The sequence below is a fragment of the Nerophis ophidion genome, linkage group LG26 (genome assembly GCF_033978795.1).
Source record: "Nerophis ophidion isolate RoL-2023_Sa linkage group LG26, RoL_Noph_v1.0, whole genome shotgun sequence".
NCBI classification, from domain to species: domain Eukaryota; kingdom Metazoa; phylum Chordata; class Actinopteri; order Syngnathiformes; family Syngnathidae; genus Nerophis; species Nerophis ophidion.
The window spans coordinates 26,984,673-27,001,238 of record NC_084636.1 but is presented as its reverse complement, the minus strand read 5'-3'; the positions used below and the strand labels follow the sequence as shown (position 1 = coordinate 27,001,238).

At 40.1% G+C, this 16,566-nt stretch overlaps 1 protein-coding gene across 4 annotated transcripts in view; it reads left to right on the top strand.

Moving 5' to 3' along the window:
* The window catches only part of npl (N-acetylneuraminate pyruvate lyase (dihydrodipicolinate synthase)), a 28,985-nt gene extending 19,831 nt beyond the window's left edge, over positions 1 to 9,154 (top strand). For all 4 annotated transcript variants that reach the window (XM_061888842.1, XM_061888841.1, XM_061888843.1 and 1 more), the window contains 7 exons: positions 585 to 660; positions 735 to 827; positions 917 to 1,062; positions 1,150 to 1,196; positions 6,451 to 6,535; positions 6,598 to 6,637; positions 6,730 to 9,154. In XM_061888842.1, the coding sequence (XP_061744826.1) occupies positions 585 to 660; positions 735 to 827; positions 917 to 1,062; positions 1,150 to 1,196; positions 6,451 to 6,535; positions 6,598 to 6,637; positions 6,730 to 6,875 (633 nt within the window). In that variant the 3' untranslated portion in view covers positions 6,876 to 9,154. The remainder of the gene's footprint in view (positions 1 to 584; positions 661 to 734; positions 828 to 916; positions 1,063 to 1,149; positions 1,197 to 6,450; positions 6,536 to 6,597; positions 6,638 to 6,729) is intronic.
* Positions 9,155 to 16,566: the final 7,412 nt, after the last annotated feature.

The following is a 16,566-nucleotide window of genomic DNA, read 5'->3' as shown; positions in this document are numbered from 1 at the left end:
AATAGCAACAATTAAACAATCCTTTATTTATGTATTTAATGAATACTACTTCAACAAAATATGAATGTAAGTTCATAAACTGTGAAAAGAAATGCAGCAATGCAATATTCAGTGTTGGCAGCTAGATTTTTTTGTGGACATGTTCCATAAATATTGATGTTAAAGATTTCTTTTTTTGTGAAGAAATATTTAGAATGAAGTTCATGAATCCAGACGGATCTCTATTACAATCCCCAAAGAGGGCTCTTTAAGTTGATGATTACTTCTATGTGTAGAAATCTTTATTTATAATTGAATCACTTGTTTATTTTTCAACAAGTTTTTAGTTATTTTTATTTTTTCAAATAGTTCAAGAAAGACCACTACAAATGAGCAATATTTTGCACTGTTTTACAATTTGATAAATCAGAAACTGATGACATAGTGCTGTATTTTACTTCTTTATCTCTTTTTTTCAACCAAAAATGCTTTGCTTTGATTAGGGGGTACTTGAATTCAAAAAATGTTCACAGGGGGTACATCACTGAAAAAAGGTTGAAAACCACTGATATAACTCACTCAATTCTGCTCTTACGGTTTATCAGGCTAGCCATGCAGCTTCAATCAATGCTAACGGGATAGCCGTCATCGCTCCCTCCTTCTTCAAACCAAGCTCTGCAGGTATGTGATGCTTCAAGAAAAACATTTAAATTTAAAGTTGGAATTACAATTATGACACGTTTGTCTCGTGTCAGAGGCGGTGAGGACGTACCTCAAGGAAGTGGCTTCTGTGGCCCCATCAGTGCCCTTCTATTATTACCATATTCCAGCTCTTACTGGTGTCAATGGTCAGTGTCACTGATGTTTGCTTTCCAACAAGGTAAAAGCAGTCATTATTTAGCAATTTTATTTCTCCTTTCTCCTGTCCGTCCTCAAGTGCCAGTTAGAGATTTACTGGAAGGTATCGAGACCCTCATTCCCTCCTTCAGGGGTGTGAAGTTCTCAGGAAGTGACCTGATGGACTTTGGCCAGTGCGTCAGCCACATTCAGCCCCACTGCTCAGTCCTGTACGGCGTGGACGAGGTGTGGTGCTCAGGCTGCATGATGAATTTCTGGACTGTGACCTATGACCTCCACTGTTAACGCACTAAAGGCTTTACTCTCTTATAGCAACTGTTGGCAGCCCTCGTGTTAGGAGCCCACGGAGCAGTCGGCAGGTGGGTGCTTTTTTTAGTTTATGTATCCATAACTAGACTTTAAAAAAAATGACCGTTAATAACGGGAATCAATTGTTAAATAGCAACAGTAAAACACTGTAAAAAGTTTATCACACTAGTGCAGGGGTCAGTAACCCGCGGCTCTTTAGTGCTACCCTTGTGGCTCCCTTAATCATTTTTATGAAAGGATTGAAAATTGAAAAAGATGGGGGAACATTTTTTTGTGTGTTTTTTGTTTGAGGACAAATATGACACAAACCTTCGCAATTGTTAAAAAGCCCACTATTTGATTGATTGAAACTTTTATTAGTAAATTGCACAGTACAGTACATATTCCGTGCAATTGACCACTATCAATCAATCAATCAATCAATGTTTATTTATATAGCCCCAAATCACAAATGTCTCAAAGGACTGCACAAATCATTACGACTACAACATCCTCGGAAGAACCCACAAAAGGGCAAGGAAAACTCACACCCAGTGGGCAGGGAGAATTCACATCCAGTGGGACGCCAGTGACAATGCTGACTATGAGAAACCTTGGAGAGGACCTCAGATGTGGGCAACCCCCCCCCCCCCTCTAGGGGACCGAAAGCAATGGATGTCGAGCGGGTCTAACATGATACTGTGAAAGTTCAATCCATAGTGGCTCCAACACAGCCGCGAGAGTTCAGTTCAAGGGGATCCAAGACAGCAGCGAGAGTCCCGTCCACAGGAAACCATCTCAAGCGGAGGCGGATCAGCAGCGTAGAGATGTCCCCAACCGATACAGGCGAGCGGTCCATCCTGGGTCCCGACGAGCGGTCCATCCTGGGTCTCGACTCTGGACAGCCAGTACTTCATCCATGGTCATCGGACCGGACCCCCTCCACAAGGGAGGGGGGGACATAGGAGAAAGAAAAGAAGCGGCAGATCAACTGGTCTAAAAAGGAGGTCTATTTAAAGGCTAGAGTATACAGATGAGTTTTAAGGTGAGATTTAAATGCTTCTACTGACCACTAAATGGTGACACCCGAATAAGTTTTTCAACTTGTTTAAGTCCGGGTCCACGTTAATCAATTCATGGTATAAATATATACTATCATCATAATACAGGGGCTTCACGGTGGCAGAGGGGTTAGTGCGTCTGCCTCACAATACGAAGTTCCTGCAGTCCTGGGTTCAAATCCAGGCTCGGGATCTTTCTGTGTGGAGTTTGCATGTGGGTTCCCTCCGGGTACTCCGGCTTCCTCCCACTTCCAAAGACATGCACCTGGGGATAGGTTGATTGGCAACACTAAATTGGCCCTAGTGTGTGAATGTGAGTGTGAATGTTGTCTGTCTATCTGTGTCGGCCCTGCGATGAGGTGGCGACTTGTCCAGGGTGTACCCCGCCCTCCGCCCGATTGAAGCTGAGATAGGCGCCAGGGCCCCCCGCGACCCCGTAAGGGACAAGCGGTAGAAAATGGATGGATGGATCATAATACAGTCACACAAGTTAATCTTCACAGTAAATACATTTAATTATTTCCATTATCTACAATCAGGGGGGTGGAATGTGGAGAGGTCGGGGTGGGGGCGTTAGGTTTGGTTGAGATCAGCATACCTCAGTCATCAATTATATCATATGAGAAATGGACATTGAAACAGTGTAGGTCTGACTTGGTAGGATAAGTACATCGAGCAGTGAACATACTGAGCTCAGAAAGCATAAGAACATGTATATATATTTGATTATTTACAACCCGGAGAGGTGGGGTGTGGTGGGGGGAGGGTGTTGGTCTAAGGTTGTAGTTACCTGGAGGTGTTCTTTTAGTGCGGTTTTGAAGGAGGATAGAGATGCACTTTCTTTTACAACTGTTGGGAGTGCACTCCATATTGATGTGACATAGAAGGAGAATGAGTTAAGACCTTTGTTAGACCGGAATCTGGGTTTAACATGGTTTGTGGTGTTGTGGTTACGACCGTCATTTACGTTCTGGAAGTAGTTTGACATGTACTTCGGTATCAGGGAGGTGTAGCGAATTTTGTAGACCAGGCTCAGTGCAATTTGTTTTAATATGTTTGTGTGTATGTTTCACTGATGAGAGTATTTGGCGAACATCGGTTTGTCCTACTAATTTCGGCGGTTCATGAACTCACCATAGTGTGGACCGTGACGCAACGGTTTGTTTACATGTAAAATCTTCCACTCCTTTTTCTCACTTTGTCCACCAAACATTTTATGCTGTGCGTGAATGCACAAAGGTGAGCTATGTTGACGTTATTGACTTGTTGGTGCTTGACGCAAGCTAATCAATGCTTAAAGGCTATTTAGGCTAGTTGTATGTACATATTGCATCATTATGCCTCATTTGTAGGTATATTTGAGGTCTTTTAATATCCTTTACTTTTATCCTCTTGAATATAATTTAGTTTCGCATGTCTCATGACACATTATCTGTAGGTAATATTGGCTGCATTTCAGATTGTTGTTTGTGTGCCATGTTGTTCCAGACCACAGCAAACGTTACCCAGTTTGCCAAAGATTGTAAAGGGACAAGCGGTAGAAAAATGGATGGATGGATGTATTACATGCATTAGAAGAAGACAGTTTGCCGTTTCCTTTAACTTGGACACACACATTTATACTTTTGGCCATATAAAACCAGTCATTTCCAGGAGTTATCGCACCTTCTGAGTAGCCTCTGAGTTACTAATGGTTTGTAATGTTGTAAAAATGTTTAGAATAAGTATTACATTTCAACATTTCTGGCAATAAAGATTGGCTTCAGCCTGCGACACATAGTAATTTTGATAGTAGGCTAATATAGACACTTACATCATGTGTTGTCTTCCTTATAAGACTTATATACAAGTTTTTTTAGGCTCCAGACAAAATTGTTTTTTTGTATTTTTGGTTCAATATGGCTCTGTCAACGTTTTTGGGTTGCCGACTCCAGCGCTACTGAATGCAGTGGATTCCTGAAAACCGAGAAACAATAGATAAACTAAATTATGTACAAAACACATGGCTTTACTGTAAAAATCATGAAAAATTGTACAATGCATCTGCAAATACTGTAATGTCACAAGCATGTAAATCCTAAAATGTACGGTATTATTGTGTCTAAATTAAAGATTTTGCAAATAGTACATTTAAATTTACAGCATACCTTAATTGTGTTAATGTTACGCCTGTTCGGCATTGTGATGTCGGGTTCGATTCCCTCGAGGATGCGTCAAGTGAACACAGCAAAGGTAAGATATACAAAATGTATTTAAATAACAAAAAGAGCTATATAACAAAAATGCTAGAGCTAGTAGAATAAAACAAACAAAGGACGCTAGCATAAAAGCTAGGATATACAACAATGAGAAATAAACTGGCACGTAGGCACATAAAACAGTAAAACAAAAACTTCAGCATGAGAACTGGAATGAACAACGAATGGCTAGCGTGAAAAGATTAGCGAGAATATACATACGATGACGGAGTGCAGGCGTAACTTGTTGCGTGAAAAGCAAATCATGAACCCAGGCTGAACAAACAAAAGAGGACGGCTTATAAAGTGACGGTGATAATCTGTAGCAGGTGTGCGGGGCGTGAGCAGCAGGTGAACTGATGTGTAACCATAGTGATGGACAAAAACAGGAAATAAACGGGTCAGACTGAAAATGAAAAAACAAATATGTGAAGATCTGAGCAGCAGATCGCAACAGTTAAAGCATTAGCCTTGTTAACTTTTGGCGAACAACATGTTTTGTTTTATTTTTCTGGCAAGTTGTTTCAGACCATTAGGGTTTATATAAATGATAAATGGGTTGTATTTGTATAGCGCTTTTCTACCTTCAAGGTACTCAAAGCGCTTTGACACTACTTCCACATTTACCCATTCACACACACATTCACACACTGATGGAGGGAGCTGCCATGCAAGGCGCCAACCAGCACCCATCAGGAGCAAGGGTGAAGTGTCTTGCTCAGGACACAACGGACGTGACGAGGTTGGTTCTAGGTGGGATTTGAACCAGTGACCCTCTATGTGCTTCATTGTAAACAGCATCGAAACGAACCACGCTGCGTGTTTAAGTGCGCTGGAACTGGTTGCAAGCAGCTTTTTAACAGATACGGAGCATTTGAGGCAGTGGTCCCCAACCACCGGGCCGCGGCCCGCTCGATTGGTACCAGGCCGCAGAAGAATTTTTTATACATTTTTTTAATTTTTTATTTATTTTTTTATTTTATTTTTTTATTAAATCAACATAAAAAACACAAGATACACTTACAATTAGTGCACCAACCCAAAAAATCTCCCTTTTTCATGACAGAGGGAAAAAAAAAAGAAATGAAAAAAATAATAAATAATAAATGATAAATGGGTTGTACTTGTAAAGCGCTTTTCTACCTTCAAGGTACTCAAAGCGCTTTGACACTACTTCCACATTTACCCATTCACACACACATTCACACACTGATGGAGGGAGCTGCCATGCAAGGCGCCAACCAGCACCCATCAGGAGCAAGGGTGAAGTGTCTTGCTCAGGACACAACGGACGTGACGAGGTTGGTTCTAGGTGGGATTTGAACCAGTGACCCTCTATGTGCTTCATTGTAAACAGCATCGAAACGAACCACGCTGCGTGTTTAAGTGCGCTGGAACTGGTTGCAAGCAGCTTTTTAACAGATACGGAGCATTTGAGGCAGTGGTCCCCAACCACCGGGCCGCGGCCCGCTCGATTGGTACCAGGCCGCAGAAGAATTTTTTATACATTTTTTTAATTTTTTATTTATTTTTTTATTTTATTTTTTTATTAAATCAACATAAAAAACACAGGATACACTTACAATTAGTGCACCAACCCAAAAAATCTCCCTTTTTCATGACAAAGGGGAAAAAAAAAGAAATGAAAAAAATAATAAATAATAAATGATAAATGGGTTGTACTTGTATAGCGCTTTTCTACCTTCAAGGTACTCAAAGCGCTTTGACACTACTTCCACATTTACCCATTCACACACACATTCACACACTGATGGAGGGAGCTGCCATGCAAGGCGCTAACCAGCACCCATCAGGAGCAAGGGTGAAGTGTCTTGCTCAGGACACAACGGACGTGACGAGGTTGGTACTAGGTGGGAATTGAACCAGGGACCCTCGGGTTGCGCACGGCCACTCTACCACTGCGCCACGCCGTCCCAATGAATGAATCATTAACAAAAAAAAGTTACAATACCATTTTTATTTTCAAAGTAATAAGCATTCATACTTGTTTCTTTCTCTGCCTACAGCACATACAACTATCTGGGATCCCACATGAACAAGCTGTTGTCTGAGTTTGAGAAGGGCAACCTTGCAAACGCTAGAAGCATTCAGGTAGATTGACAGTTGTCCCATTTTCTCCATTCCGACGTTTTTCATCTATTTTTTTTGTGCAGTTCAAGATGCAAGAACTTATCAGCTACGCTGTAAAACTGGGTGCGCGTTCTCTCAACATACTGATCATTCCATTAGGAGCTGTTTGGTCCAATTCTGATATGTTACCCCTACCCCCTTCCCCACACTGGTAGGATTCAACCTGAGCATGAACAAGCAGTTGATGACGGAGGTGTCGGGCGTGCACCTCGGCCCCCCTCGGCTTCCTCTGATGCCCTGCCCTCAACAACACGCTCTGTCCATCAAACAGAAGTATCAAAATCTCTTTCCTGTACAGTAATAATAGTGTCCTGCCAGCATTGATTTAAACAAACCGATCCTCATTGTTTCAAGTTAATAAGGGTGCGGACTCGAGTTACACGACTCGGACTCAATCCACAATTTTGATGACTTATTACTCAACTTGACAATACAGTCAAATGATTGGCGCTTTGACTTTGACTTTGACGTCAATGACTCCGGACTTGATGACTTGAAAATGCAGTATTCAATCACTCCTCTACGGTTCACTTACACAGCCTGAGTGCATCGCAAATTTTATAGAACAATTAGAATTGTGTTTTATGTTAAAATGACGTACGTTTTAAGTGTGTGTGTTGTAAGAGTATAGGATGTGTGTATTAGTGTGTGTGTAGAGAGCTTATAAGGACTTTAAATGCATGTAACAATCAAACAATAAAATAAATAGCTTCAATCTTATGTTGATAACATCCTTAACAGTCACCGCATACACCTAATTGTAAAAGGCAAGAAGTTGAATAAACTCACTCTAACAAAATTATAACACGAAAGTAAACGCTTTCTAATGCTAGCCTGGGCAATTATTTTTGACTCGGGGGGGGGGGGGGGCAAATTTAGAGGAAAAAAATGTGTTTAGGGGCCGGTATATCTGATTTTTGCAAAACCTCACAATAATGTCTGATTGGATGCTAAAAACGATAAAGGAATGGAATTTTAAGTTGGTTTTTTTTACTGTGGGACACCCAGAATGTACCTGAAAATAAAGAATGTGGTATTTACAATATTAACTATGACCGATAAAACACTGAAAATTGACAACGTATGAATGTCACACCCCCCCGCGACGTATTTTTCAATCCAGCGAAACGCAACAAAAATGCAACAAACACAGCGAAATATGAACGCGAAGGGTAAGATAAAAACCCCACCTACAATCTGATGTATCTGATACATCACTAAGCTTAAGAACTTTGCTGTAAAAATCTCCTCATGCGTCTGTCCCTGACACCCGCGTTTCAGGGTGGTCGCTCTGGAAACACTCCGTGGAAACGCTCCCCACCCACACTCCTCGGTGCCTCGTCTGACCTGCTGTGACTTAGATTACCATAGTACCTAGTATATCATGCAAAAGCGCAGATTCCAACCATTGAAATACTTTTTATAGTCATTCGAAAACATCACTGCATATCATAATGGCAGCTACAGTTTCCATCTTAAAGATCCAAAAAAATATATTTGGGCATGTCCGGCGGGGCCAGATTAAAAAGATCAACAGGCTACATTCGGACCCCTGGCCTTATTTTACCAAGGTCTACTGTGGGAGAATAAATTATTAACAATAACTAGCAATAAACACATCATAAAACAAACATTTTGTACAACTAGAGCTGCAAAGAGCAATGGGAAACCGGATGTGTCTGTGGCGGCCATCTTGGTGAAGCTGCTGTCATAATTTGTAAATTTTTTAAAAAGTAACACTAATTACTAATTGACTGGAAGAATCAACATTGAATACGTCAAAAAACCAAACTGTAATCTGCAAGACAAAGAAAAACCTGATGCTGATGTGTCTAGGTGGCGGCCATCTTGGTGAGGGCAGTGTCATAATTTGCTCGTTTCTCAAAGGTAACACTGAGCACTGCTTTACTGTGGAGGAGTATTCAGCAATGAATACGTCATAAAACCAAACTATTCTGTAAAACAAAGAATAAAGGAAAACCTAACGCTGATGTGTCTATTTGGCGGCCATCTTGGTGAGGGCACCGTTACAACTTGCCATTTTTCTCAACCAATTTACTTGCAGTTGACTTTATTGTTAACATCAAAACCTTTAGCTATTAATGCGAAACATTGAATTAAAAAACAATAACAAAAAATTGTTACTGAAGAAAGATTATTTTCAGCTAAAGGGGCGTGTCGGTCGTCTGTGCTTTTTTAAAGTAACAATCAGGGTCAAGGATACACAACCAGAATGTGAGTAAATTAAACCCTAGTTTTAATCTATTTAAAAATAAAACAATCCAGAATGTGAGTGTTGTATGTGTCAATTTAATTACATATACATTGCTGAACAGCATTTTATTTGATGATTATAAACTGTACTTAACTGAGCTTGTGACTTAAAAGACTTGAAAATTTCATGCAGCGGACTTCGGAATTGTCTTGACTCGAGACTTGACTTGAGATTTTTTGGTTTAAAGACTGAATACGTTCAAATCACTGATTTTCTTTCACCTCTGCAAATTAACAACATGTATAGTTTTCTGACTGAATGATAGTAGGCTTGTTATCCAATTAATAAAGTGATTTCTTTACTTCTTTGGTGAATTTGTATATTCTTGTACTTTGTTCTCTAGCCGGTTGTCATGATCCGTGGCTCGGATCATGTTTTTGTTATGTTCTGGTTGCTGAATCTTTTGCAATTTGTTCAATTAATAATGGAGAAGTCAAAGTAGAACGGTGGAGGTGGGAATCTTTAGCCTTTAGCCACACAAACACACGGTGTTTCCTTGTTTAAAATTCCCGGTGGTGAAGCTTTACTATGGATCAGAGCGATCAAGCAAACATGGTTCCCGACTACATGTCAACCGGCAGGTTTCAGTGAGAAAATTGTGGTAAAAAGTCGCCTCTTACCGGAGATCTGCGGAGATCCTGTCCTGCTGCAGATTCATGACTTCTCTCAGAGACTGGCGTCAACACACCCGTGGACACACCACTCCGACTATCAGGTACAATTTAACTCACTAAAACACTAGCAACACAATTGAAAGATAAGGGATTTCCCAGAATGATCCTAGTAAATGTGTCTAAAAACATCTGAATCGCTCCCAATGCAATCGCCTTTTTTTTAAAAACTTTATTTATTTTTTTATAGTCCTTCACTCTAAATTTCCTCATCCACGAATCTTTCATCCTCGCTCAAATTAATGGGGAAATTGTCGCTTTCTCTGTCCGAATAGCTCACATTATAAACAATGTGAGGATGTGAGGAGCCCTCACAACGGTGACGTCATCGTCTGCTACTTTCGGCAAAGGCAAGGCTTCTTTATTAGCGATCAAAAGTTTCAAACTTTATCGTCGATGTTCTCTACTAAATCCTTTCAGCAAAAATATGGCAATATCGCGAAATGATCATGTATGACACATAGAATGGACCTGCTATCCCCGTTTGAATAAGAAAATCTCATTTCATGAGGCCTTTAAAGGCTAGAGTATACAAATGAGTTTTAATATGGGACTTAAATACTTCTTGTGCTGTTCAATTGTGTGGCCACTGATTGACTCGGCATCACACAGACAGAAGTACGGGGATATTATGTTTCCTTTTGTTTTAATTGTATTACATGTGTTATTTTTCATTAAGAATATTTAACAAGGCATTTCCCATGAGTTGATTTTAGGAATAACAATATAACAGTAAAATAAGAATATAACAAGACAAAGTAGGCAGTAGTGACCATGTTATGAAAACGTATTGCACTGTTAATGTTTTGCATCCCCTGTCATCCTAGTACCCCCCGCCCCCCGCCCCAGAGAGGAGTTGTACAGTCTAATGGCGTGTGGGACAAAGGAGTTCTTGAGTCTATTAGTCCTGCACTTGGGATGAAGCAGTCTAGCACTGAACAGGCTCCTCTGGCTACTGATAACGCTATGCAGAGGGTGACTGGCATCCAGGATGCTGACTAGTTTGTCCACAGTCCTCTTCTCTGCCACCGTCACCAGTGAGTCCAGTTTCATTCCGATTGTAGAACCGGCCCGCCTGATCAGTTTCTCAAGTCTGGAGCTGTCCTTCTTAGATGTACTGCCCCCCCCAGCACACTACCATGTAGAACAGAACACTGGCAACCACAGACTGGTAGTACATCCACAGGAGTTTTCTACAAATGTTGAAGGAGTGCAGTCTCCTGAGGAAGTACAGCCTGCTCTGTCCTTTCTTGTACTGGTGGTCCGTGTTAACAGTCCAGTCCAGCTTATTGCCCACCCAAACCCTGAGGTCCTTGAATGAGTCCACAGTCTGTACCTCAAATCCCTCGATCACAATAGGTTGTGACCGTGGACTCGACCTCCCAAAGTCAATGACCAGCTCCTTGGTCTTTGACGGATTGAGCTGCAAGAGGTTCGTGTGCCACCAGACAACAAAGTCCCTCACTAGGTTCCGAAACTCCTCCTCTCTGCCGTCCCTGATGCACCCGATGGCTGTGTCATCCGCGTACTTCTGGATGTGACCCAGCTCTGAGTTGTAGGATGATTAGCAACACTAAATTGGCTCTAGTGTGTGAATGTGAGTGTGAATGTTGTCTGTCTATCTGTGTTGGCCCTGCGATGAGGTGGTGACTTGTCCAGGGCGTACTCTGCCTTCCACCCGAATGCAGCTGAGATAGGCTCCAGCACCCCTGCGATCCCGAACGCGACAAGGGGTAGAAAATGGATGGATGACGTCTGCACTTTAACTGATGCTGCTAAAATACTGTAACTTGATCCCACACTCATTTGTACCTTGCACTTTATCTATGTTTTTCACTTGTTTATTACATTTCAACCTTGTTACGTATTTTTAATCTTGTGTGATTTTTATTATTTATTATAAATATTAGTAATTCATTCATTATAAGACATGCACCTGGGGATAGGTTGATTGGCAACACTAAAGTGGCCCTAGTGTGTGAATGTGGGTGTGAATGTTGTCTGTCTATCTGTGTTGGCCCTGTGATGAGGTGGCGACTTGTCCAGGGTGTACACCGCCTTCCGCCCGATTGTAGCTGAGATAGGCACCAGCGCCCCCCGCAACCCCAAAGGGAATAAGCGATAGAAAATGGATTGATGGAATAATATAGGTGTAATTGAATAATTGATGTTAATAATGAATAATGAATTCCCTCCCCCCAAAAAACAGATTAACTCACTGGAATATAAAGACAATATAACATACATCCGTAAAAGTGGACGCATATGCAAAAGTGCAATATATTTATCTGTACAGTAAATCTATTTATATCTGCACCTTATTGCTCTTTTATCCTCCACTACAACCAGCTAATGCAACACAATGTCCCAGCAAGGTCTCGAACCCACAATCCTTCCACAGCAAGATTCAACACTCTGTCTGGCAGCATGCCAGGACACGCCCCCGCAGCTCTGAGCACTTCAAGTTCACGCCCACGCTTCGCCGCAGCTGTAGACTGTCAGCAATCAGCCCACCTGGCAGAAATCAGGAGGACAACATAAAGACCAGTCATTCCTTGCAACCTGCGCCGGAACGTCGTTAACCCTCTGTGTTCCGTGTGCTCGAGTTTTGTACCTCGACCTCCATCTGGATTTTGGACTGTCTCCCTTGACCTTCGACCCCTGTTTGGACACGACCCTTGTCGCTTCTCTCCTGCCCTCAACCTCCTGCCTGTCCCTGGACTTCCTTTGTGCCTCGCCCTCTAGGACTGACAAAGATTTCATCCATCATGCACGTACAACATCCTCTGGTATTATTTACATGGTTAATTTCACACTTAGTCCTGCAACCAACACATGGTGTGTGCATACACATCCCACACAATAAGGTTACAATAAACCTGGTAACCTGAGTTTCTTCGTGGTGTCATCTCCTTCCACCCCTCACGTACATAACACACAATTTTGTTTGTATCTTTAACGTAAAGTTCAAATTTGAATGACAATAAAGGAAGTCTAGGTCTAAGTTTAAGTCTAATTGTGGATGCTAAATGTGCCATAAAGGGACTACAGATGGAAATTAGCATAGTGCTAAATCTGGTGCAGCCATCTTTATTTTATTTTTGTTTTAACTTTTTTGTCCTGTCCAGCTACTCGGACAGAGAGAGAAATAGAGGTTTAACACTGTTACAAATATGCACCACACTGTGAACCCAACACCAAACAAGAATGACAAACACATTTCGTGGGAACATCCGCACCGTAACACAACATAAACTCAACAGAACAAATACCCAGAACCCCTTGCAGTACTAACTATTCCGGGTCGCTACAATACACACCCCCCCAATCTCCCTCCCCACCACCACCTCAACCCCAATTACGTCACATCAAATATTCCACTTTGAAAAATATTTTTGGTGGAAGATTTTGCACATTTTGTGTGTTTTCAATGAAATAAACATAGTTTTGTTTGATAAAAAAAGGAGGAAAAACAAACAAACAAAAAAACAACATAAAAAAACCTGAAACATTCAGAAATTAGGGATAGATCTGAAGTTGATGTAGACTCCAGAGATTTAAGCGTTAAATAAAAAATGTACGTATGCCCAGGCACACCATTATCCTTATTTCGCAACCGAAGCAAAACACTTTTTACGCTTCTATACTGAAAAAAAATACACCTACAACTTATTAAGAAAAAACAGAGAAAAAACTACCAGCAGCTGTAAAGTGTTTAACCTTCCTCTTGTGTTAGCTTTCTTTTACCATCTCTTATGTTAACGGGTCGGTTTTGACCCATGTCTTAAATCAGCTGTAAAATACACTAAAAACAATTATCTATCATCCAATTTGTTTCTCATCTCTTGGTTACCTCGTTAGGTTTCCTTATCCATGAAAATATTGGTTTTAATATTTTTGGTGTGGGCCATTGGGCCTTTTATTTGTCAGTATACCCCTCGATTTCAATTGAAAAAAATGGTAAAACGAACCTCAAGAGAATCGTATGAATAAAAAAAAAGGTTGTTGTGTTACCTGACCATTACTGAGGGGTATTAGAACACATCTCTTAAATAAATTTGCTTTATTTATTTTTTCATTTGAATAATTTTAACATAGTAAAAACTCTATACTGAATTGACTTCAAATGTCTGGATATTTTAGTTTTTAAATGCATAAAAGAACCACATACATTTTGTTTGTTTTTATTCTGGATAACAAGGTAAAATGAGAATCCACTAAAGCTCACATGATTGGGAGAGGAGCTGGCCGTCAGTGTGTTCAGTTTTGGCTGTACTTATTGCTTTATAGTCTTATTTTTATAACTGGGTCGAAACCGACCCTAACAACACCAAGGTCATAATTTCAACCATAGCATTTTATAATTTAGTGAACCAAAAAAAACAAGTTTTATTTTGTTGAAACAGAGGTTCCTGACAAAGTCAAAAAGCCTTGATGCCTAAAAATAAATTTATGTGGTTCTTTTATGCATTTAAAAACTAAAACGGGTCGGTGCCGACCCTAACACAAGACGAAGGATATACATGAAGGAAAGAAGAAAGTGAATGAATGTTTATAACTGAAAACATTCACATATTCATACAAATTTGTTTATTTTTTTAATGTATTTTTTTAATGAATTAAGTAACGTTCATAACAACCTTTTTCCAAAACACAATATAGAATGTCAGATATAGCAGGATAATGCGTACATTTATAAAAAAAAAATTTCAAATTTACTGTGGGAACCCATTTTTATGACTTGAAGGGGGACCCCATTTTGAAAATTCCAACACTGCTGTCAACAGAGGAGAAAAAATACTTTATTTAAATAAATATATTATTGATAAAACAAATTCTAGTATCATTGGCAAAATTTCACCTAGTCCCGGCCTTGGTGTCCTCCCCGCCTTGGCACACATATGTGTCCTCTTTTTATTTATATATTTACTTATTTTTTATTTTGGGATTTCATAATATGGTCAGTCTAGTTAAAATCCGAGTGCCCCAAAACCCCATACAGAAGCCACCGCTCCCGGATGTACTTTCAAGTCATGCCCAGAACACAAAAGCTACAGTATGAAGCCTAAAAGAGTATTAAGGTGGGACTGGGATCACTTATTAAATGTCATTATATTTTGCTGTTGGTTGTTCACGTGCCTGGTAAGAATTAGTATCAAACAAAATATATGTATCAACAGCAATACATTAATTGGGGTGGTATAGCTCGGTTGGTGGAATGGCCGTGCCAGCAACTTGAGGGTTCTAGGTTTGATCCCCGCTTCCGCCATCCTAGTCCCTACTGTTGTGTCCTTGGGCAAGACCTGCTCCCAGTGCCACCCACACTGGTTTAAATGTAACTTGGATATTGGGCATCACTTTGTAAAAGCGCTTTGAGTCACTAGAGAAACGCGCTATAGAAATAAAATTCACCTCACTTCACTAATACAAATTACATTGAAAATTAATACAAAGGTATTTAAAAATTATTTAGAACTCTACATTAAAACACTCTCTACCTCTGACAACAAAAACGCTGTGAAAACGATGATGCTGTGTTCCAAATGTAAGTTATTTACTGAAATTGAGTGAGCCTATGGCTTTGCACTTTGTTTATTATCCATCCATCCATCCATTTTCTCTACCGCTTATTCCCTTTTGGGGTTGCGGGGGGCGCTGGCGCCTATCTCAACTACAATCGGGCGGAAGGCGGGGTACACCCTGGACAAGTCGCCACCTCATCGACAGACAACATTAACACACTAGGGCCAATTTTTAGTGTTGCCAATATATATATATATATATATATATATATATATATATATATATATATATATATATATATATATATATATGTATATATATATATATAAGGGCTGCAAATCTTTGGGTGTGCCATGATTCGATTCAATATTGATTCTTGGGGTCGCGATTCGATTATATATCGAGTTTTTCGATTCAAAGCGATTCTCGATTCAAAAACGATATTTTTCCGATTCAGAAGGATTCTGTAATCATTCAATACATAGGATTTCAGCAGGATCTACCCCAGTCTGCTGACATGCGAGCAGAGTAGATTTTTTTTTAAAAGCTTTTATAATTGTAAAGGACAATGTTTTATCAACTGATTGCAATAATGTAAATTTGTTTTAACCATTAAACCAACCAAAAATATGACTTATTTTATCTTTGTGAAAACATTGGACACAGTGTGTTGTCAAGCTTATGAGATGCGATGCAAGTGTAAGCCACTTTGACACTATTGTTCTTTTTTATTATTTTTATAAATGTCTAATGATAATGTCAATGAGGGATTTTTAATCACTGCTATGCTGAAATCATAACTAATATTGATACTGTTGTTGATAATATTCATTTTTGTTTCACCACTTTTGGTTTGTTCTGTGTCGTGTTTGTGTCTCCTCTCAATTGCTCTGTTTATTGCAGTTCTGAATGTTGCTGGGTCAGGTTTGGTTTTGGAATTGGATTGCATTGTTATGGTATTGCTGTGTATTGGTTTGTTGGATTGATTAAAAAAATAAATAAATAAAAATCGATTTTTTCAAAACTGAGAATCAATTCTGAATAGCACAACGTGAGAATCGCAAGTCGTATTCGAATCGATTATATATATATATATATATATATATATATATTTTTTTTTTTAATATATATATATATATATATATATATATATATTATATATATATTCACGGGTGGGGGAAGAGTGGATCGTGAGATCGACAGGCGGATCATTGTGGCGTCTTCAGTAATGCGGACGTCGTACCGATCCGTTGTGGTGAAGAAGGAGCTGAGCCGGAAGGCAAAGCTCTCAATTTACCGGTCGATCTACGTTCCCATCCTCACCTGTGGTCATGAGCTTTATGGTCATAACCGAAAGAATAAGATCACGGGTACAAGCGGCCGAAATGAGTTTCCTCTGCCGTGTGGCGGGGCTCTCCCTTAGAGATAGGGTGAGAAGCTCTGCCATCCGGGAGGAACTCAAAGTAAAGCCACTGCTCCTCCACATCGAGAGGAGCCAGATGAGGTGGCTCGGTTATCTGGTC